Source organism: Condylostylus longicornis, unplaced genomic scaffold, assembly GCF_029603195.1.
Source record: "Condylostylus longicornis isolate FDR11 unplaced genomic scaffold, ASM2960319v2 ptg000001l, whole genome shotgun sequence".
Classification (NCBI taxonomy): Eukaryota; Metazoa; Arthropoda; class Insecta; order Diptera; family Dolichopodidae; genus Condylostylus; species Condylostylus longicornis.
In genome coordinates, this window is record NW_026577970.1 from 1,418,277 (window position 1) to 1,440,259 (window position 21,983).

General features: G+C 30.5%; 1 protein-coding gene and 1 long non-coding RNA gene across 3 annotated transcripts; one reads left to right on the forward strand and one right to left on the reverse strand.

Moving 5' to 3' along the window:
- Positions 1–7,444: 7,444 nt before the first annotated feature.
- On the forward strand, positions 7,445–8,875 carry LOC129608775 (uncharacterized). Of its 2 annotated transcripts, XR_008696914.1 has the most exons (4): positions 7,445–7,561; positions 7,641–7,805; positions 7,938–7,994; positions 8,047–8,875. It is a non-coding gene; the product is annotated as an uncharacterized LOC129608775 (long non-coding RNA). The 2 variants fall into 2 exon arrangements; XR_008696911.1 differs by having other exon boundaries at positions 7,641–7,994.
- Positions 8,876–8,982: 107 nt separating this feature from the next.
- Positions 8,983–11,087, reverse strand: LOC129608696 (WD repeat-containing protein 46). Its single transcript, XM_055520402.1, has 3 exons — positions 10,597–11,087; positions 9,774–10,534; positions 8,983–9,709 (listed from the first exon to the last, which is right to left on the reverse strand). The coding sequence occupies exons 1-3, from the start codon at positions 10,971–10,973 to the stop codon at positions 9,084–9,086; spliced, it is 1,764 nt and encodes a 587-aa protein (XP_055376377.1). The 5' UTR covers positions 10,974–11,087; the 3' UTR covers positions 8,983–9,083.
- Positions 11,088–21,983: the final 10,896 nt, after the last annotated feature.

Below are 21,983 nucleotides of genomic sequence, written 5' to 3' on the forward strand. Positions count from 1 at the left end.
AAAAGTTTAGTAAAAGCTCTTGACATTGCACACTTTTCCTAAATGCGTTTTATACGTAATGGAGACGTAAAATAAAAGTACATCGAGCATTGAAAAAATAGAGCACGCTTTTCTTATACCTTGTCATATAAATGTTGCCAGAAACAACCGATAAAATAAACTAGCATATATATTCAGCAATAAAGTTCTAGTTATGAAGCATAAAAATGCTAAGTTTTTAATGATGTGGTAACGTTTTATAAAAATTAACATTTGAACAGAACTTTAAATTGAAATTTTCAAATAAACGTCAAAGTTTTATTGATATGGTAAAAATTGTATTCCAAAATGTACGAAAAGCTTTAGTAGTTTTTTTTAAAACGTAAAGGTATTGAAAGCTCTGAGACGGTACTACAACAGTATTAATACCGTACTTAAATCTTTTTTAAAGCATTATTGAAGTCACGGTTTTTTTAAAGTAAAAATTATAAAATATTTTAAAATATTTGCTTATTTGAAATATTTGAAAAAAAATTTTTTAATGCTTTTCTCTTTGAAAAGATTTATTTTGTATTTTAAACTTAAATAGACGATGTATAGCAATCACTTCCCTCGAAAATAAACATATTTTTTTGGAATTTTGTACAGCCTTGGGTATTACTTGCAAAACTTGGAGGCGTTTCATTAATTTTTTTGAATCTCGGATATAAAATGGCTCTGAACAGAATAATTTTTAAATTACATATGTTAAATAATATATTGGTTTTACTGACTGAAATAGATAGTATATTGTTATTGTCGTATTCTTTCTCATTATTATAATAAATTTAGTTTCATTATACTATTTCATTTGAAAACAATATATCGTACAATCGAGATATGACATTTTTGGCCCTAGAAATTTATGTTGTAACTTGAATTGTCACTTGAGTAGAAAACTAATGTATTGAAACAAAAAGTGCAAAAGAAATAAACTATTTTTTACTATATTTCATATGTTTTTTTAACAAAAGTAAATAAAATAAAAATGAAAACAAGTAAAATAAAGAAACCAAAGAATTTAATTTTTTGACAAAATTGAATAAAATCCAATTAAGTTAAAAAGTATATCACTTCTTTTGAATAAAAAATTGCTTATAAAAAAAAATTCATTATTGAAATATGCTGTCTGAATATCCTTTTTTATAATAATAGCAGAAATCAGATAGAGATACAGAATCGAAACGTCAATTTTTTGGTTAAATGTCGTTATGTACATCGAAATCAAATTTTTCAGAAAATATTAAAAAGAGGAAATTTTTTTCTTTTGGGAATAAAATAATAATAATAAAAACAAAACGCAAAAAAAAAGATTTTGTTTTTAATATAGGCGCTGAAAATCATCAAAAGACAAAGATTGGCAGACCCAAACTGTCATCAGACCTACCAATAGTGCGGGACTTGATCCCATGTCTCACAGTGCGGGCTAAAACGCACTTGGATGATCATAAACTCCCAAAACTAGTCAGACTGACTAACTATTAGTTTTACTCTATCGTGTCTTTATGTCTATATTCCGTGAAGGAAGATGCGGCGGAGAGAGGTCTCGTTCGCTTCAAACCATCTCCCCTATAAGTCGAGAAGCCTCGAAATGCCAACTGTTGCCAACGCTAAGTTTCATGGCACAGTTTTCGATTTTCTCACTTACTGGGGGAACTTGCAGATCCCCATGCATATCACGCAGGACCCTGTTCTGTAAAGCTTGTATTTTTTTGATGTGTGTTTGCTAGGCACAACTCTATGGCTGCAAGACATACGTTCATATGGGCCTTATCATTTGATTATGTATCAACACTTTTTTGTATGTCGCCAATCTAGACCTACGACCTAAGAGCCAATAGTTCTCTCTATATTTGTTTTCCAATTCTATTCTTTTTTTCTCTAAATGTTCTTCCCATCTGAGCTCGACATCGAAAGTCAAACCTAGGTAATTCGCTGTGTTTTGGTTTGATACTATAACACCATTCAAATTCATTTTTGGCGGCCCACTAAATTCTTGTTTGTGCACAATATATGTAGAACTTTACATTCATTTAGCTTTATTTATCGGCATCAGCCTCGTTAACAACAATTTCTCAAAAAGTTTTGATATCGTTGGTAGCAGCGAAATCGGTTTATATGTCTTTGCCCTATTTAAGGATTTTCTCGGTTCTCCTATCGTAAAAAAAAGCTGAATTTTTTTTTTTTTATTGGTGTGAAAAGAAAACTTCCTTTTATTCGGAATAAAATACTTTTTATTTTTCGCTAATATATTTCGTGCGCTACATACGCACTTTATCAAAGCTGATTTTCTTCTAATTAAAACAACAAACAATAAAAATTGAAATCTATTAAATTTAGGAATATTATACCTGACTTAATATAATCTACCTGACTTAATCTAGAATTTGATTATTTTTTTTTTTTTTTTTTTTTGTTATTATTTACAAACTAAATTTTAAGGTTTAAAACAGGTATAAATTTAGTTTGTAAATAATAACAAAAAAAAAAAAAAAATAAATAATCAAATTCTAGATTAAGTTAGGTAGATTATATTAAGCCAGGTATAATATTCTTAAATTTAATAGATTTCAATTTTTATTGTTTGTTGTCTTAATTAGAAGAAAATCAGCTTTGATAAAGTGCGTATGTAGCGCACGAAATATATTAGCGAAAAATAAAAAGTATTTTATTCCGAATAAAAGGAAGTTTTCTTTTCACACCAATAAAAAAAAAAAATTATATTTCGGAAAAATTATCAACCATTGAAAAAAAAAAAAAAATTTTTTGAAGCTGAATTTTCTTCAAGATAGAAAACTAAAATTTCATATATAACATATATAATTAAGTATAATTTAAGTTTGAATAAAAAATCCCTTATAATGTTTACTATACAAGCAGGAAATTTTAGTAATGACATTTTATAAATTAGTCCTTTATGAAACACGGTATCGAACGCTTTTTCGATATCTAAGTAAATAATACCAGTAGAATGTTGGTTATCTCGTTTTCCTTGACGTATTCAACTATTCGTTGTATTTGATGTGAGCAGAAATGTTTCTGCCTAAATCCGAACTGGTCGTTAGGTATTATTATATTATTATTTTGCTCTACTAACTAAAATTGTTGATTCGATTTAATAAAATTTTTTCAAATAATTTACCAATATTTGAGAGTAAACTAATTGGCCTGTAATTTACTGAATATGCAGGATCCTTTCCTTTTTTAGGTATAGGAGTAACTCTCGCCAATTTCCAGAATTTAGGGAAATGAACCAATCTAATTATGGCGTTAAACAAGTAAACTAGTACTATCAACATTCTAACGGGCAGTTGTTTAAGTTCGCAATTTGCAATTTTGTTTGCACCTGGAGCCTTCTTATTTTTAAAACGGCGAATATGACTATAATAAATATATATAATTCTAATTACATTTACCCTTTCCTTTAAAAATAATTCCTTTAATAATTAAGAAATTTTAAATATTACAAATTCCACGTGCTCTGATGATGTGTACATATGTATGTATACAAATTTATACGGATAATCGTTTCCATATCGGCCGGCATTAAAGAAAATGCCCAGTATATTGCATTTTTGCCAGCTAGAAGACATCAATTTGAAATACACTAATACCTCGCTTTATGAGGTACTTCATACTGCGTCGCAAAAAATTTCACATTGCCACGAAATAAAAATTTGAGCATTTTTTTGTTTGCTTTCACAGTACATTGTATGTATTATTTGCTGTGTGCACCATTAACATTGTAAGCACGTTAAAGGCAATTTTAAAAAGGAAATTACGATATAAAATATTTGCAGCCATTAGCATCCAAGTCTACACATCCACGTGCGATACACAATCCCCGGAAATATATCTTGCAATGTATTTTTCACGTGATAAAAAAGAAATACCAATTTTTGTTGAATTTTCCAACCTTGTCCGAACTTTGTCGCCAAGATTTCGCACAGATGATAGCAAAACAATAACTGACGCTAAGTCGCCTAAAGACGATATCGCCTAATCTAAAAATTTTTTGCAGGGAAATTTCTGATTTTCAGTTATTTAAAAAGAATTCTGGCCCCAGTCAGAACCCTTTTTTTTCTATATTTGGTTTTTGCATCTACTTTACTGTACATATACATATTTCGTAACTCTCAGTACATTTTTCTTAGAAACTGAAAATTTGAAAAGTGGAATTTGAAAGATAAAATGCTCACGTTTTTTTATCTGACTTCCTAAATCTAGAAAAAAAGATGCTCCCAACGCACTAGAAATACATACTAATGGAAAGAGCATCTTGAAAAAACATTTAAACAAAATTCAACGAATTAGAAATGCTAAAGAAAAAAGCATCTTTCTAAAAAATCGTATCTTGAAAATAAAAATGATTTAGTGAAACTAAAAAGTTCAGATATGTTGCTTTATTTGCTCTATGCGTTGTCAAACTGAAGTTGGCACTAAATGCCAAATGTTGTTACATTAGCTTGCATAAAAAATAAACAAAGAGGATTGTCTTATTTTATTTATAAAATTAGTACAGTTTGTAATTACAAAATCATGAAATATTTAATAATAAGTGTTAAAAAAAGAATATTATTTTATAAAAACTTTTTTTTCGATCGGAGAGAATCTTCGACAGAGAATCCAGTGGTCGCTTACCGAGGTGCGGGTTGAAATACTGCGTCACTTTAAGGTCACTAAAACCTTTAATCATTGTTTAAAATAAAACTTGTCATTAGACTAATCATCAATAAAAATTTGTCCAAACAATTTTGTTGTTTTTTTTTGTATAGAACTCTATTATCTACCAAAATTCCATTAGAAATATTTGATAGGTTATATGTGTTACCCTAACAGAGTTCAAAGAGTTTCGTTCGTTTGAGTTCGGACCTTGAGGCACACCTTGCATGTTTTTCACCTCAGATCTATCTTTTCCTAACTTGATGTAAAAGACTCTTTCTGCCAAGTAGGATTCTATTATTTCAACGAAGTTTTTTGGTAAAATTCTATGCAAATTGCAAACAAGACCTTCATGCCATACTTCATCGAATGCTTGCGCCACACCAAGAAACTCTGAAGACCAAATAGATTTTTCTTCTAGAGCTTGCTCAGTAATATCCGTTATTCGATGAACTTGTTCTATTGTTGAGTGTTGCTTTCTGAAGCCGAACTAATACGCTGGAATTATAGTACCATTTTCAATCACAGGTTGCAATCTTCAGAGAAATAGTTTTTCAAACAACTTCCAAATAACTGAAAGTAACGAAATTGGTCTGTATGATGTCGTTTCGGTAAGCTACTCACCCAACTTTGGTATCATAATTATGTCAGCAAATTTCCAAGTTGCTAGAAAATGCCTCAGCTTGACTATAGCATTCATTATTTTAGTTAGGAACGATACCGCTTTTTTAGGTAATTACTTTAACAGCGGTGATTGAATCAAATCTCGTGCTTTTTTTCGCCCGCAGAGCTTTTATTTCCTTTGATATTTCTTTTATGTTGAAGAATGTTACATTATGTCTGGAATACGAGTTGATCTTAAGCTCAAGTTGATATCAGATTCGATGATGTTCGGTGTAAATGTATAATACAGATGACCAGCAAATGTTTCCGCCTTTTCCTTGTCGCTACGCGCCCAAGTTTTATCACTTTTCCTGATTTGTGCCGAGTATTCTATTGAACATTTCAATTTGCTTGTTGCTTTCTACAACGAGTATTTTCTTTCTTTCGTAGCAGTTAAACTTTGTAAATATTTCTGGACAGACTTTTCTTTCATATCTTTGATTTTTTTAAGTTTTGTAATCTGTTATTTAAAATATTCCTATCTGCTGCATCTAGTGTTTGCTCCCATCTTTTAATGGCTCTACGTTTTTGGCTTATCATATCTATTATGTGTCTGGGATAATTGTGACCAGATTTTCATTCTGTGCTGGACTTTGTGCTTTCCCATGCTGTATTTTGTATATCGTTCGTAAATTTTTCTACGGCTGCTTCAAAATCCTCTTCTGTATCCAGTTTTGCACTTGCGTCCTACCGTCGAGCCAGTCAGCACCGAACGAGCAACGGACGAACGCATCGGCCCACCCGAATCATGACCAAGAGAAGTCGGCGAATGCAAGGACATCAAATCATTCACAGGCGAAAGCGACGAAGCACCAGTCCCAAGCGCCCCGGATACCCCTTCCCCGGACAGCGCTCCCAACGCAACCTTCCTACAATCTCAACAAAACGAACAAACACCTGCAGTCTCACGAATACGATCAGCAACACTGCCCCCAACGCCAAGATATTTGGAGTGAAAAGCCCTGCCACAAATTCCCGAGCATATCATATTGGTATGGACTCTAACATGCCGACAGCCCTCACCCATACACTTAACCGACATGATCCACCACCTATAATAAAAAAAAAAAGTAAAAACAGCATGAATAAGTTATTGGCCAACAAAAAATGTAAATAAGAACAGTACATAATATAACAACAAGAAAAAATTATTGCAGACCAAAAAAATAAAAACCGCTAATAAACCTGAAAGGGTTAATGAAATATAGTGTACAAAAATTAGAGTAATAAAAATGAGTGAAAAATTAAGGAAAGAAGGACCGAGAAGGCAACAGAAGAATAACTGTGATAAGAAAAACACTGAAGGGAAACGCTCGAGAAATTAAAATAAAATAATAACAGTTGAAAAAAAAATGGCGCCAAAAAATTATTCGAAAAAAAAATATACATATAAAAAACAAAAAAAATATATATATAAAAATAAAGTAAAAAAAAGTTATGAAATATTCAACAAAAATAATGAAAATTATTTGAAGGGAACAAATAGGAGTAAAAAGATAACTTACCAAAACAACACAAACTTACGAGAAAAACGAATCATCCAGAAATTATCCAATAAAACAGAAATGGACACACAAAAAAAAATATTTTAAATATTAACAAATCGCTGAACAAAACAATAAAATCAAAATTCAAAAAGAAGAATTAAGAAAATAAAAACGATAAAAAACGACATTAGATTAAAAAATATATTTTGTTTTATTAACAAAACTAAATAAAACAACTCAAAAATACAAAAACATGAGCAACCAAAATCAACAACCTGTCCCAACAAAAGTCAATACAATAATGTTTAAATTCGTTTTTTTTACAGTATCTAAAATGAAAAAATATTTTGAAAAATTTTTTATTTTGACTTTAAAAAAAAAATTCAACTTATCCTTCCTACAAATTACACATATTTTATAGTGGAGGCCAAACAAGAAAATAAAATAAATACGCTCCTGTTACGATTTTGACAATACTCGGAGCAAAGAAAGAGGCAACTATAAAATATTTAAAAAAAGGGTTAAAAAAAACTATGTATTTAATACATATAAACTTATAAAAAAAATATAACAAATGCAAAAAAGAACAAAATTTTTTGGAGACAGTAAAGGGTGGTTACATAGGTGCAAATTGTTGCTTCTATTTAAATAAAGAAATATGTACGTAAGATGTTTTACACCATATACGTGTGAATATTATTTATTTCAATAATTAGCGGCTATTTTTCTAAGTAAAATTAGTTTTTGTTTAATAAAATATACCATACGATACATAGGACATTTAAAATAAACTTTTTTTTATATATTTAGTTTTCCTAGAAATGATGGAATAAAAAGAAAGTGGATTGGATAATGAAAAGTAAAAAAAGGAGACTGAAGGAGTTTTTATATCAAATATTTTATCAAATGTATAAAATATAGTACTTAGTACATATATGCTACATATAGTGCTAAGTATATGGACATAACATTTAGGTTCAAAATATAAAAAAAAATTACATATTAAAATTTATTTTAATATGTAATTTCTTTTCATAACGCCATATGCTTTACCTTATTTATGTTTACTTTTTTAATGTGACTTGTTTTGTTAATATTTCTCTTAAGGATGAAAATTTGGTCAACAAAGAAATATAAGAAGGCGGTGCGATGTTGTTGAATGCAGTTAGTAAAACAAAATATTAGTGTAAGTTATTTAATAAATGTATTGTTTTAGAATGAATACGTAAATATTTGAAGCTCAGTTAATTAATTTGGAAGTTTATAACAACATATCATCTACTTTATTGAGCAATAATGAAAATACTAATTAAAATTTGTTAAAAAGGCACAGTTTTAGAGTCATTTTATATCTGAAATTTAAAAATATTTATAAAACATCACTGCAACAACGTCTCACATTGAAAAATGTTTTACTAACATCATATTCATCAACAACAAGTGTGTCGCAAGTAACACTTAAGACAGTAAAAAATATAAAAAAAAAAATAATATGTTTATAAAATAAATTTATTCAAAAAGAAAAAATTACACTAAATCCTCGAGATACGACATTTCGAGTTAGGACATGATAAATTTGGACCATTTTTATTCGGCTTGCGATATTATTTCTGATACGACATTAAATATTAAAATAATATTTTTTTGGCAGATTTTACTGTTTTTTGAATATAACTCTGTACCGAATTTAGTTATAAGACAACACTAAAGCACATTATTTCAATAATGAGCTTTTTCTAGTTAAAAATACGAATAGAAGTGATATAATATATCAACTTCATCAGATTTTATTTAATTTATTTTTGTCATAATATTGAGTTTTTTTGTTCTGTTATTATATTTTGTTGTTTTTTTATAATTTTTTTACCTTTTTTTAAAAAACAGGTCAATCATATAAAATAGTTTGTCTAATTCACTTCTTCATACATTTTTTTCCCTCAAGCGACAATTCGAGTTACGACAACAATTTCTGGAACCAAAAATGTCGTATCTCGAGGACTTAGTGTAATGATTTTTCAAATATTTAAAAAAAATATTAAAATATTTTTTATTTTACTTCAAAAATTTTTTTAACTTATCTTTCCTACAAATTATACATATTTTATAGTACAGGTCAAATAAAAAAACAATGCACCAGAAAAAGACAAGCAGAAAGCATTTGGCTTCATTGTTTTCAATGATGTTCCTTCTCTTAGTATTTATACTTATTTAAAAAAAAAAAACAAAATCAAAATTATTATTAAAAATTAATATTTATTTAACTAATTTTTTATTCTTGAACCTATCTAAAACAAATGTGTTTTTCATATCTTTATCAGGTGTAGATTCTGAAATTTTTACACCATGTTCCGAAAGAATTTCATTTTTCTTTGCACACAAGCCTGCGATGAATTCCTTTCGTCTTAAATTTTTAACAATTTGTTTGTTTCGCGCGGCTTTAGCAGATCCTCCCTTTCCTTTCATTTTTCTTCTAGATGTAAAATCTATTTGAGGAGGTTTAATGAAAAATATTTGTTTTTTGGTATTAATTCTCTCTTCTAGTTTGGCAACATCGACGCCGGATATATCATTTGGATCTAACGTAATAAGTTCAGGAGGAATTTTTTCTAAAATAGAATGCACTTCATTCTCTCTGCGTTGCGACGCTGTTTGATAAGGGTTTGCTTCATAAGAATCAAAATTGGCTTCTCCTGATCCAGGTACTAACATTGATAGAAAACCTTTCGCGTGTGATATTCCTAAAATGTCTTCAAAAGGACTAAATCTCAGATCGTGAATGTAACTATCTGTTTTTTGTCTTAAATATGGTTCATTACTATCAGCTAATATGATATTTTTATAAATTTCACAAAAATTTCCCATCGAAAAAGATAACATTCCTAAAATTATTTTTTTTTCATATAGTACCTAGAAATTTACAATTTTTTTCTACAGTATACATACCTTTCTGGGAAACAGTGAGATTATTTGCTGGCATTCTTAAACTATAAAATTCTAAAGGTGTGCCAAGATTTCGCGCATCCCATATTTTCACTTTTTTATCTAATCCTGCCGTAACTAAGTAATTTCCTTTAGGATCCACAGTTAGCGCTGTCATTGGAGCTCCGTGACATAAAATTTTCGCCACAGGCTCTTTTATCTTTGGGGTCCACATTGATACAACGCCTTTCCCACTGCCAATGCATATGACACCGTTTATGGGATTCTGACACATTAAGCGAATATCACCAAGTTTTGAGTTATATTGTCCAATTATTTCACCTATGGTTATATCTAACCATGACAGGAAGCCAGTAGAACTGGCGGTTGCTAATAGAAAGTGATAGGGCAAAAATTCAAGCTTGTTTATAGAATGCAGTGTTTTCACGCAATGAAGCTCAGTTCCTTTTTTATCATAAAAATATGTCCAATTTTTTTGAGCGCATGCAAACATTGTTTCTACATGCAACCATGATATATCAGCGATTTCCTCCATTACATTTATTTCGCAATGTAATTTTTTTGTGACCCAATCAAAGGCAGCAACATGTCCACGACGTCCTCCAATCAACAAATGCCTGCCGTTTTTTGTATATCGATGATGATATGGTCCAAAATTTAAATTTAATTTGAAAAATTTCGATGCAGCTGTAATATCGACGTTTTTGGATATTTCCTCTTGCTTATAAAGAAATGTTTGCTCTTCTTCCTCTGCTTCAAGAAAACTAGGAAAGTAATTTTAAAATTAAGTACATATCTAAATTTAACAGATTTATCAGTTCATTACCCATTTTCTTCAGTTAATAAGATTTCTGTCCGTGCAGCTTGCTCTACCGCATAATTTAAACAAATTTCTTTTTTCTTTAATTTAGTTTTAAAAAACCTAGTTTTTACTCCTTCAGTTTTTGCAGATTCACCCCTAGTATGTTTTTCAAGAATTTTAGAATCTATTTGTAGTTGTGGCAAATTTTTCCTTTTTAAATTTTTAAAGGAGTGTTTTCTATGCCGAAATTTTTTTTCAGTATTTACAACTTTAATAACATTTCCTTTGAAGGCATCCTTCTCAATGCTTTCATTTGCTTTGAAGTAACGCAAATTTTTCTTTTTTGTATCAGCAAGCTTTGCTAAAGTGTTATCGTGACTTGTATAACTGTTTTCAAACATTTTTGAGTTTTTGATTATTTCTATTGAACTTTACGAGGTACAAGATACTTCCAATTTTCATAATCCAAAATATTTTTATGCAGGTTAAGTGTATTTTATAATTTCATGCATGCTTTACTTGGTGTATTTAGTATTTTTTATTATGGTATTATATTTTACGAGGTCCCCTGAGTTGTTGATGACAGCTGCCATTTTTAGTAAATATGACTTCATTGGGAGGAAACATACTTTTGTAATATTTGAAGTGATATAAATAATTTTTTTTGAATTAGGTGGAAAAGCAACGAATAAGAAGAAGTATTATGTAATTGTTACATTTGCGATAAAATTTACGATTTAATCAGATCACATCAGTGAAAGTTACATCAGGCTTCTCATCAAAATTGTGGAAAATATTTTTTGGGGAGAATTTCGAAAAGCAGTTAGCTAATTTTTATTTTATATATCATTTTCACAGCAAAGTTAGTAATTTCAAATAATTTCATTTTGATATCTAAACAGTCCTGAGATTTACAACCTGATCGTGTATTTCGCTTTTTTAACTCGCCAAGTGAGAAGAAAGTTAGTATCATATGTACATATGTATATAAGCATATTATAATGTAAGTTTCAAGTAAAAACTATTCCGTACTGTGCATCTCGTTTTTTTTGTAAAGTGTATGTATACACAATTTATTCACTTTGTTTTTGAAGAAGAGCGTCCAATCGATAATTTAAGAAGGAATGCAAAATTCAATCGAAAAAATGAGAAATTTTATTGGAAAAATTAAATACGTATTAGAAAAACAGAGAATTTTGATTTGAAAGTGAATAGAAAGTGAAATGAAAAAGTTAAATATACGATTATGCGAGATATGCGACATAGGCTCTTAATTTTAGACAATCTTTCGTAGTTGATTGACATACCACACTAATTTATTAAATAAAATCATAAATTTTTTTTTAAGAAAATTAAACTTTCGTGCTCTAAATGTTGTACATAGACAGCAAATTTGTCAGCAAGTTTCCCAAAATATTTATTAGTAAAATTAACAAATTATTACAAGAAAAACAATTTAATTTTAATAATTCGCCTAAAATTCTAGTCCCAGTAAAATAATTTAAAAAACAGGACTTTTATTAATTTTAAAATTTAACTGAAAATGGCTACCGATAAGACTATTAGTAGGTAAAAATTATTTACGAATAATGTGATTATTCGTAGATTTTCCTATTAACATTTACTAAAATAAGTAAAGGTTGTATATCAAACTTTTGACAGTAAATATTATAACACCTATAAAACTATAAAAGCCGTAAAATTAACAAAAAAAAAACAAAATTCAGCTGATCGTTGCAAATTTTTGAAAATTTATTAACATGATAATCGCATATGTTTCGATTTAGACTTCGAGTACACTAATACCTTAATACTAAGAATATTTAGAGAATTTTTGTATATGTATGTAGGTTTTTGGTAAATTCTTAAACGTCAAATTTTACAAAATCTGAATTGTTTGAGTTTACGAATACTCTACTGCGTTTTTACTTTCAGTCAAAGTTTAAATTCTTAAACGTTTAAAAAAGTCAATTGAGCGTCAAAATTGTAGATTTTTTTTTTTACATGCAGACAGTCTGACGTAGTAATTGATAAAATAAATTTGATGTATTGAGTGACTATCATTACGTTAAAAATAATATAAAAAATATTTTTTTTGTTAATTTTTAATATGTAAGTATAAAATTATTTTAAATCTAAAAAAAATTTTTTTTTGTTTTGACGTTTACGGATGATCAAAATTCAAAGTCAATTACGGGTAAAAAGTTTACTACATTTCTGTCCGTAAAAGTTTTATACGTCAGACAGTTTGCAGACTGAAAACAAAATTTTGACGTTCAATTTGCGGTTTATATCACTGGATGAGTCGGTAGAAAGTGGTTTTGAGTTAAGGTTAAGCTCGTACGAAAGATTGATATTTCTTAATATGTACTTTATCGAGGTACGTCATCATTCAATATATTCTGACTGTAGTTTAGTGCGTTCTTTTCAATAAAATACTTTTTCATTTGTTTCTCTTAACACATTGACGAGTTGTAAATCTAGTTTCTGATCTCAAATCTCGCTTCTTGATGAATGAACTTAATTTTATTAAAGACTTTTGTAGCTTCCTCTTTTGCGTCGACAGCTCATAATAATTTAACTACATACTGATTTCACGTTATTACTTTTGATGCTTTTGAAAATGTGGCTGAAAATATTTCAACGTTACTTTTTAAGGAATTAAATATATACATAATGAACAAGTAGCACCAAAAACGATGGAACATCTCTTTAGTATCACCACAAATATCAATTTTATTTTCGCGGAATTTTGAAAGCACTGTAAAGGTCATGCGTTTTCGGCGCAGCATCAAATACCATTTTAAAATTATCTGGATTTTGTACAGCGAATAGTGGATGATATCATACTACGTAGCTCCTTTCTACTTCATTAATTAGCAATCTGGTATAAACTTTACAATAATTACTTATCGTTTATTTCATACTTTTATATGTGTGAGTTTTGTGACTACTAAATGACTTAAAGAAAAAGCACAATAAACAACTTAATTTCATTTGACACTCTTATTTTTTCTTGAACTGTCGTGCTGTTCCGACATTTCAAATGGAATTCTATCCGAATTCTTCGTTATTCTTACTATAATGGATGTCCATTTAAGGCACAATATTTCAGGTGCGTCCTTATGATTTAACATTTTAGCTGAAGCAGATTCAGCTTTGGTTACTGGATTCTTCTTCTAGGAACGCAAATGTTTTAATGAAGTTTTGCTTATTGAAGATCTTAACAGTATTTCTGTTATACGGAATATTATTTCTTGACTGTTGTGTAAATAAGTGCTTCAATTTGAATTGGGTGTTACAAATAATGAAGTTGCAATGTTTTAATCATTCCTAGTTGTGTTTTTCAATGGATTGTGTAACAATGAACCAATTTCCACTTGGCTTCACGTGACAAGTTCTTGAATTTGTTACGTTCAAATTTGTGCTATTTGCTTTAAAATGTCACTCTCTTGATTTATCCCGAGTATCGAGTGTAGTCACTTCATTAATACAATTTGTAATACCTGAATGGCTATTCAGTAAGTTTATTGAAGTTGGATCTAAAATTGTTCTTTGTTTGATCGCTCAGTTAAGATTGAACAATAATTTATTTACTAGTTCGTAATTTTTATATAATTTATTTAATTAGTAGCGTTAAGGTGTTACATGTTTATTCATATTTGAAGAACGCACCGTATCTGTCATATGTTAAAACTTTAGCACCGATTCAATAATTTGTTGTGGCTTCTCCGTTTTTGTATTTGGTTGATTTTGTTTCAACTGTCAAATGTTTTTTTTATGTTTTTTGTTGCTATTTGGGTGCAAAACTTTAAAAAAAAAAAGATATTTTTTTAAAACGGAGTTTTCTTTAAAATTTGAAAAAAATTTTTAAGCAAATATGAATTAATTTCGTTTATGGTATCTGTTTTGAAAGAACTCAAATTCAAACAAAAATTTTTTTTTTAATAAGTGATATTGCAACTAAGAAAATAATTCTTATCTAGCAAATTTTCTGGCTCAATATGGGGGTTATGGGTGTATCATCCACTGATGAGTTCCCTGCACATTATATTTGTCTAGCCGATGAGTTCAAGCGGTCTGACCCTTTTTAGTCGTCTATATACTTGATCAACATCTAAAAGTTGCAGCATCTCGAGGTTATCATGCAGGAGTAATCGTGATTGATGGTTGATTGCATACTTCTTTATTTCATCTTTGACTGTCGGCACGTTTAGATCTCGATGTAGAGTATCATTACTTACGTACCATGGTGCATTTACAATGATTTGGAGGACCTTGTTTTGGAAAGTTTGGATAATTTATAGCTGTATACCGTAAGTCCAAACAGGCTTAAGAACCTGATTGTAGAGAAGTAGTTTGTTCTGTGTATTAAGCTCAGAATGTCTTCCAAGAGGCCAATACATGTTTCTCTATTTAATTTTCAGCTCATTTTTCTTTTTTTAACATGCTCTTTCCACTTTAATTTAGCATCTAGTGTCATACCAAGGTATTTGGCTTCGTTGGCGTACGGAATTGTTGCCCCATTAAGTAAGACACCACTGTTGATGTAGTTTACGTGTACTGATTTAGCTTCGTTGAGTTTGAACCTCCACTTTTTCGTCCAAGTAGACACTTCGTTCAATTCGACTTGCAAAAGTTGCTAAGAAAGTTTTTTCGCTTTGCGGGACATCTCTGGTGTAATGCAAGTACAAAAAGGGTCCCAGCATACTTCCCTGAGGCATACCAGCCCTCAAATTTTTAAAGATGGAGTACTCTTCCTCAAATTTTACCCTGAATATTCTGTCAGAGAGGTAGGACTTCAATATTTTTGGAAATGGCTCCGACAGAAACTCCCTTATTTTCCTGGTCTTATCTTATGATCAGGCCAGGATCGAGTCAGCTCAGGTCTTAGGATCGGGTAGGCAGGTCCGTCGAAACAGCACTACATGAGGTCGTTCGGATTCGATTGGAGCATTCTATTCAATAAAGGCAGTATATTCGGGTGGTTTTCCTATATGTAAAGGGAGCATTTAATAATAGGTCATTCGGAGGTCTCTAGCCAAGTTTGTTGTGTTGCTGTCGCCGGCTTCCTGAATTGCGTCTGGCAGCAGGGTGATCAAGCACATCTGCAGTATAGGCATGCCTCAGGAGGGGAATTCTTCAGTATCACAGCAAATTAACAATAGTGTTGTAATTTTTGTGGAGTGGTTAAATTTATTTAATTGTTCTAAATTTTGATTTGTTTTTTTTTATTTTGTTTTGTTATTCATTTTATTTTTTTATTATCTTATTTTTTAATATTTCGCACATTTTCCTAATTTCATTATTTTTCTTATTCTAAAATTTTCTAATTGTAAAAGTACACATTGGGTATCAGGAAAACAAGGCCTAACATCAGTGTTCACGACTCTTCTATTAAAAATATCGGGTGAGACTGTGTCCGCTGTCATAAGTTGAAACATGAACATCACATCCGCGACCTCACCTGTGTTACTTAACATCGACAAGTTCATCAGTTGAAGCCTATCCTCATAGGCTTCAGTAGGCAAATCTTAAGAAACTTTTTTAAATTGACTCAATTCTATTAATATGAATATTGTAATGAGGTGAGTACACCTGTGAAGCTTTTTCTAGCTGTGGACGATCAAGATATGAATGCAGGGAGTTCAAATTTAGGGGTCATTAAACTCTTTACACAGCGTTTAACAAAACCTGACATTGACCCCGCCTTGCCAATCATATAGTTATAGTGATTAGCAAAACGTCAATTAACCATCAAAGTAAACAACCAGGTGCCTGAGTGAATCAACTCTCCTAAGGCTTAACACATCAATGCACACTTATTCACATTAATTTTCAAGATGTTACTAGTACACCATCCGTAAAAGTTATTTAAATCATTTTGAAGAGAAACTATATTATTAACAGAACGGATCTTTTTGAAAATCTTCATATCACCAGTATAAATTAACACTTCACAGCAATTGAAAATAGATGAAACATCATTAACAGAATCACATGATGAAAATCAGTGGTCCAAAATGGACCACTGATGGGGAACCCTAGAATTTGCCAAAAAGGGCGACGACACTGAAGACCTAAAGACAACTCTACATTTCCTACCGCAAAGGTAGCATCCAACCCAATTTACAAAAGTATCTGGAAATCCCAATCATTTCAACTTCAAAATGATTACGTCCTGGGGTAAAACATTGAACGTTTAATTCACATCTGTCTGAAAACCTTCCACTATATTATTTAGAAAAATAGATGTAATTTCCACAAAGGTCGTCACCGTAGGTTTTCTTTTCAAAAAATCGTGTTCATAATTACTGATTACGGAATACAGTGATTGTAGATGCTATCGTATATAATTAGGTCAAAAAACTTTGGAATGGTCGAAATCTTAGCAATAGGACATTAGTTTGCCACATCACTTTTACTTCATTTCTTATGGATTGGTCTAATAAAAGCCTTATTCCATACGAAAAAGATTTATTAATAATTAAAGCTACAGGAGATGAAAAGAAGGAAGAGCAACAACTCAGAATTATATCGGGTATTCCATCAAGGTCCGGGAAACAACTCGAGGAAAAATTTATTATGCAGATATTTTTCAACTGTAGTGGAATTTGTGACAAAATTAGAAAATGTGATTCTTGAATAGTTGCTAGAGTGTTGAATCGCGATGTGAAAAATTGTTACTGAAAAGAATCAATATTGAATAACTGATTGGACATAACGACAGGTATACAGTTATTTTAAAGACTACATTTAGTTGCCTAGACTGGCGATTCAAAATTAACGAAACCTGCTGTAGGCTATTTAAATTAAAGAAGTCTATGAAAAATAGTTCCACCTCACCCCACAACAATTTGGAACCAAAAATAGTTCCTCATCATGGGGTATTCATGTTATTTGAGGAACATTTAAGTCTCCAAAAATTAACATTTCGACCTCCCGTGTAAGATAAATTGCATATGTTTTCAACAAATAAAGAGAATTTATCATACATGTCAGAATTGGAATTTCGTGGAATATAACAATCAACCATTAATTAAAACTGCGATTATCTGTAAATTGTCACAATCAGCAAAAATAATAACACCAGCCCAAAGGGAGTTAACAGCTATAAATATTTCACCTGCATTGCAAGTGGATCATTCTTGCCTTCGGTGGTTATCCTTTGCTTCACTACCACCTCCGATAGCATCGCCTGTATCTTATAGCAGAGACAGTTTGAGCTTGGAGGACTTTCTGTCGGCGACCCCAAACTGAAGTTGGTCACGTATCATCTCACTCATCTTCATTTTCTGAGCCTGGTGTACGGTCGTTTGTGCTATGGATGCTTGTGGCTTGATAGTCCTCTACCTCTTGCTCTCTTAAGCATTGGAGAGGTTCGGTGGCCCTAAATGCCTCGAACTCATCAATGTCTAACTCATTCAATTTGTCCTCAGCAACGCTTTTGCAGAAATTTCTTTCGCCTCATTTCAAACGAAACCATTTTATTTTTATGTTTTGGATCACTATTTTATAAAAAACTGAAATTCAAAAAAATTTTTAAATTTCATCAAAAATTTTCAGCTGTTCAAACTTTTAGATGCAAACTTTGCTTTATTCTTGCTCTTATTTGGTGTTTACTAAACATTTTAGATCAGTTGACATTGTAAAAATTTTTCAGTTTACAATTTGGATCATAAACCTTTGTGAAGTTTACATTTTACTTCAATTTGGATGTCACACAAATTCAGTTTAAGCTACGTCAATAGTTAACGTCAATTTAAGCTACGTCATTAACATTTGTAAAAGATTAAAATAAAAATAAAATGTAAAAGGTATTCGAATTTACGACTTACGAATTTATTTGTTTGAACTTCTCATACTCCGTTCTCTGAAGATTGGGAACCAGATTAATGTTATTAAATACGTTAGGCAAATTTATATTATTCTTAAAAATTTCAACTACAAAAATAATATCTGCGACCTCATGTCTCAGTTTGAGAAGTTTTAAGTCAATCAGCCTTAATCTACCCTCGTACGGTGGAAGTTTAATTGGATCAGCCTAGCTTAAGTGCCGCAATGTAAATCTATAGAAATTTTTGTACCACCTCGATTCTCTTAATAAACCTCATAAAATGGAAACTTTGACACTTGCGGGCCCAATAGTAGTAATTACAGAGTTTTGCTTTACAGAGTTTTACTTTTTTTTTTTAGTATTTTTGTTTTTTAGTATTTATATTTTTAATTCTTTATTCTATTTTTGCACTGAACTGTTACTTTTTTGAATTTTAATAATTATAAGATTAATTTGAAAATAATGTCATATGTATATACACCCTTTTCGAGCGATTGGGCTCATTTTGAGATAAATAAAACATAATAACATGATCGTCTTTTGAACTTTACAAAATAATTTTTTCATTAGAGAAGTTAAATTCAAATACGGTAAATTCATTTTCTACTAATTAAATTAAAATGTTGATGTTCTTACATCATATTTGATCATAGCATCTATTAAGAAGTTTTTCGTAGTCCTATTTCCTTTCTTTCCATTTTTCAAAATTTTTAGGTTTGACAGCTCAAGGCACTTTGATATCCCAAGGCTTTTTGTTCTGTGAACCTTTTGGAAAAATTATATTATGGTTTAATCTAATCAAAACTACAAAATGGACTCGCATACTGGGGTTGTGTCCGCGGTAATAGTATGCAGTCATTTATCATAGCGCAAAAACATATTTTAGGAATTATTCATAAAAAGGAAAAACGGGAATTAGTTTTGCATTGGTCGAAAAATCACGAATACCTTTAATGCATTTGTACTTTTACAAAGTATTAAGAAGCTTTTTTACTAAGAGTGGTCACATATTAAATCGTAGTAATAATTAGAATAATAGTAGAATTATATATTAATTCAAAAATAACTAATATTTTTATCTATAATTTATAAATTTCTTATTTGTTAGAGCAAAAACTTTTCAATTATGTTTTTTAAGTTTACGTGGCTTGTTTAAACTTGTACGATTAATTGCAGACTACTAAATAATTGTCAATGACGCTTTGGCATATGGCCATGTCATGTTAAAAAGAATGTTTTGAATTTTACATTTAAAGTAGACTGTTCAAAATTCTGCTGAGCTATTTTAAATTATAAAAGCATATTTCGTCGGTCAAATTGCCACATCACTCCCGCCCTAGTGAGGTTGGAGTGAACGTTAGAATAAGTGAAAGCAGTACGATGTAGCATCAAAATTTATATAAATAATGTATATTGTGTGAAAATAAAAAAAACTGTAGCTTACTATAATAATGAGTTTTTTTTTTAAGTTAATGATAGAGTTTGATAGAGTTGACAAGTTGTCCTAATATGTTTAAATCTCGCTGATAACTTAACGTTTTTCTCCCCACTCCGCCCAACTTCTTCGGAAAAAATTGGATTTTTCTTAAAAGTAGGTAACTTTTTCAAAAATTTGTCATCCTGTTACTCGACAATGACAAAACCTAAGAGATTATATAGCTTTCTGAAAAGCTCGGATTCAAATTGTGATTCTCTGTCAGTAAAGATTTTGGAAGATACTCCATAGTGGGTAATCCAATGGGTAAATATTACTGTTGCACTATGTCTGCCTTAATGTCGGATGTTGGCCTTATTTCTGGTCATCTACTAAATTTATCGATTAGTGTCACACAGTATTGCATGCATTCGGATCCTGGAGGTGGATATATAATATCCAGGCGTATTTTGTCAGAACTATCTTTTGTCAGGGTAGGATTTTCTACTGAACTTTTTATGTGCCTTATTTCAGCTTTTCACATGGTATGCAAGTTTTGACCCACATTGCCATATCTTCGCTTACGTTCGGTCAAATGAAATTTTTAATTAATTTTTTGGTAGTAGAACGATCTCCTGTGTGCTAGGTTGTGTAATTATTTAAATACTATTGCGCTCAGATGTTTAGGTATGTAAAGTCTTGTAACGTCAGTTGATTTGTCGAAATAAATTGTCCTGGTTTTTTAACGACATTTCAGTTCGAATGAGTTTCCTTAGTTCTTCATCAATTTCTTAACATCTAACTATTTAGTTATAGTCTTAATATATAACTTTCGCTTAACGAAGAGCTTTCCGGGGCTGCGATTGGCCCAAGGAGTTTTTGGGAGATAATGATCGGAAGCGATTTAGGGAAGATTATAGGGTTGGGCAAGAATCAGGTGAGAATCCCCGCCGGGGTTTTGAAGGGACACTTCAAACTTAGGGGACACCTTTACAGGCTGGACTTAAAAAGTGGGAGACAATCGCAGATTCTGTGGGGAGGATGGGGAGAAATTAGTACACCTTCTGAGAATGCTCTCGCTCGTAGGAGAAGGAAATACTAGGGATTTTGCTCTCATGGCGGAGTTGCAGTCTTCCGGGCCTCGCAGAGCACTCGTGTTCATCAGGAGGGTGGGTCACGAGTGGGTGCTGCAGGGCATGCCGCACACTCAGAGGTTTACAAAATAGATTCTTATTGGTGGTCGCAATGTACTGTTACCATCGGTTGTACAAATCTACCAATCTTTGAATCCAAAACTTTTTGAGACGATCCTAAAGACAACAATTTCATATAATATTGTAAAAAGTGTATAGATTGTAAAAAAGGTGTATGAAAATAGTACGTAATGGGCGATATTATAATAATATCGCAAAGTATTGTGTAACAACAATAATTCTGAATTCTATATTTTTTATTATTATTTTCCCATTTATTTAAATTACCAATATTGCTAAAATTCTAATTTGTCATAACTTAATATTAACGCACATATATTTGCAAACATTATATGTAGTTAGTTAATGTAAATATTTTCCCATTCATAACTTTCTCACAATGTTTTAATAGGAGTCAAATTACATATACTTACATACATATGTATTTTGTTTGTTAATTTTACTTTAAGTAAATTTGGAACCTAACGCAATTTAACATGGGAAAATTATGAATTTTATAAATGCATAAAACTTGTGGTGTTCTTTTAGATTGAATTTATCCAAAAATTACTTCTACGTTCATTGGAATTATATTCCAATCTAAGAGTAAAATAATGAATTATCAGAGGAAAAAGCGTTCGAAATATTAATTTAATACGGGAATGATTTAAAATTTAATTTAATACGGGTAATACAAAATGCTTAACATGGTAAAACATAGCACTGGCATCAATAATTAATATCGTCAATGTCTTGTTAATTTCTTGAAGTGTTCCTGGTACTGTTCTAGCTTATATTATTCGAGAACTGTATTGGAGGCCCTTATAATTAACACCTGGAGCTCCAAAACGTAAATTTAATATGAAATGTTTCTTGAAATTTTCAATTTGATAAGTTCAATGAGGAGTTAAATTGCGTGTGTAATATGTATAAATAGTATTTAAAATCATTAGGTTCAGCCAGTCTT

Coding starts and splice junctions, on each gene's coding strand:
- LOC129608696 (XM_055520402.1), bottom strand. CDS start 10,973: ATGTTTGAAAACAGTTATACAAGTCACGATAACACTTTAGCAAAGCTT. Junction 10,535..10,596: donor TTATTAACTGAAGAAAATGG/GTAATGAACTGA, acceptor TTACTTTCCTAG/TTTTCTTGAAGCAGAGGAAG. Junction 9,710..9,773: donor TCTCACTGTTTCCCAGAAAG/GTATGTATACTG, acceptor AAATAATTTTAG/GAATGTTATCTTTTTCGATG.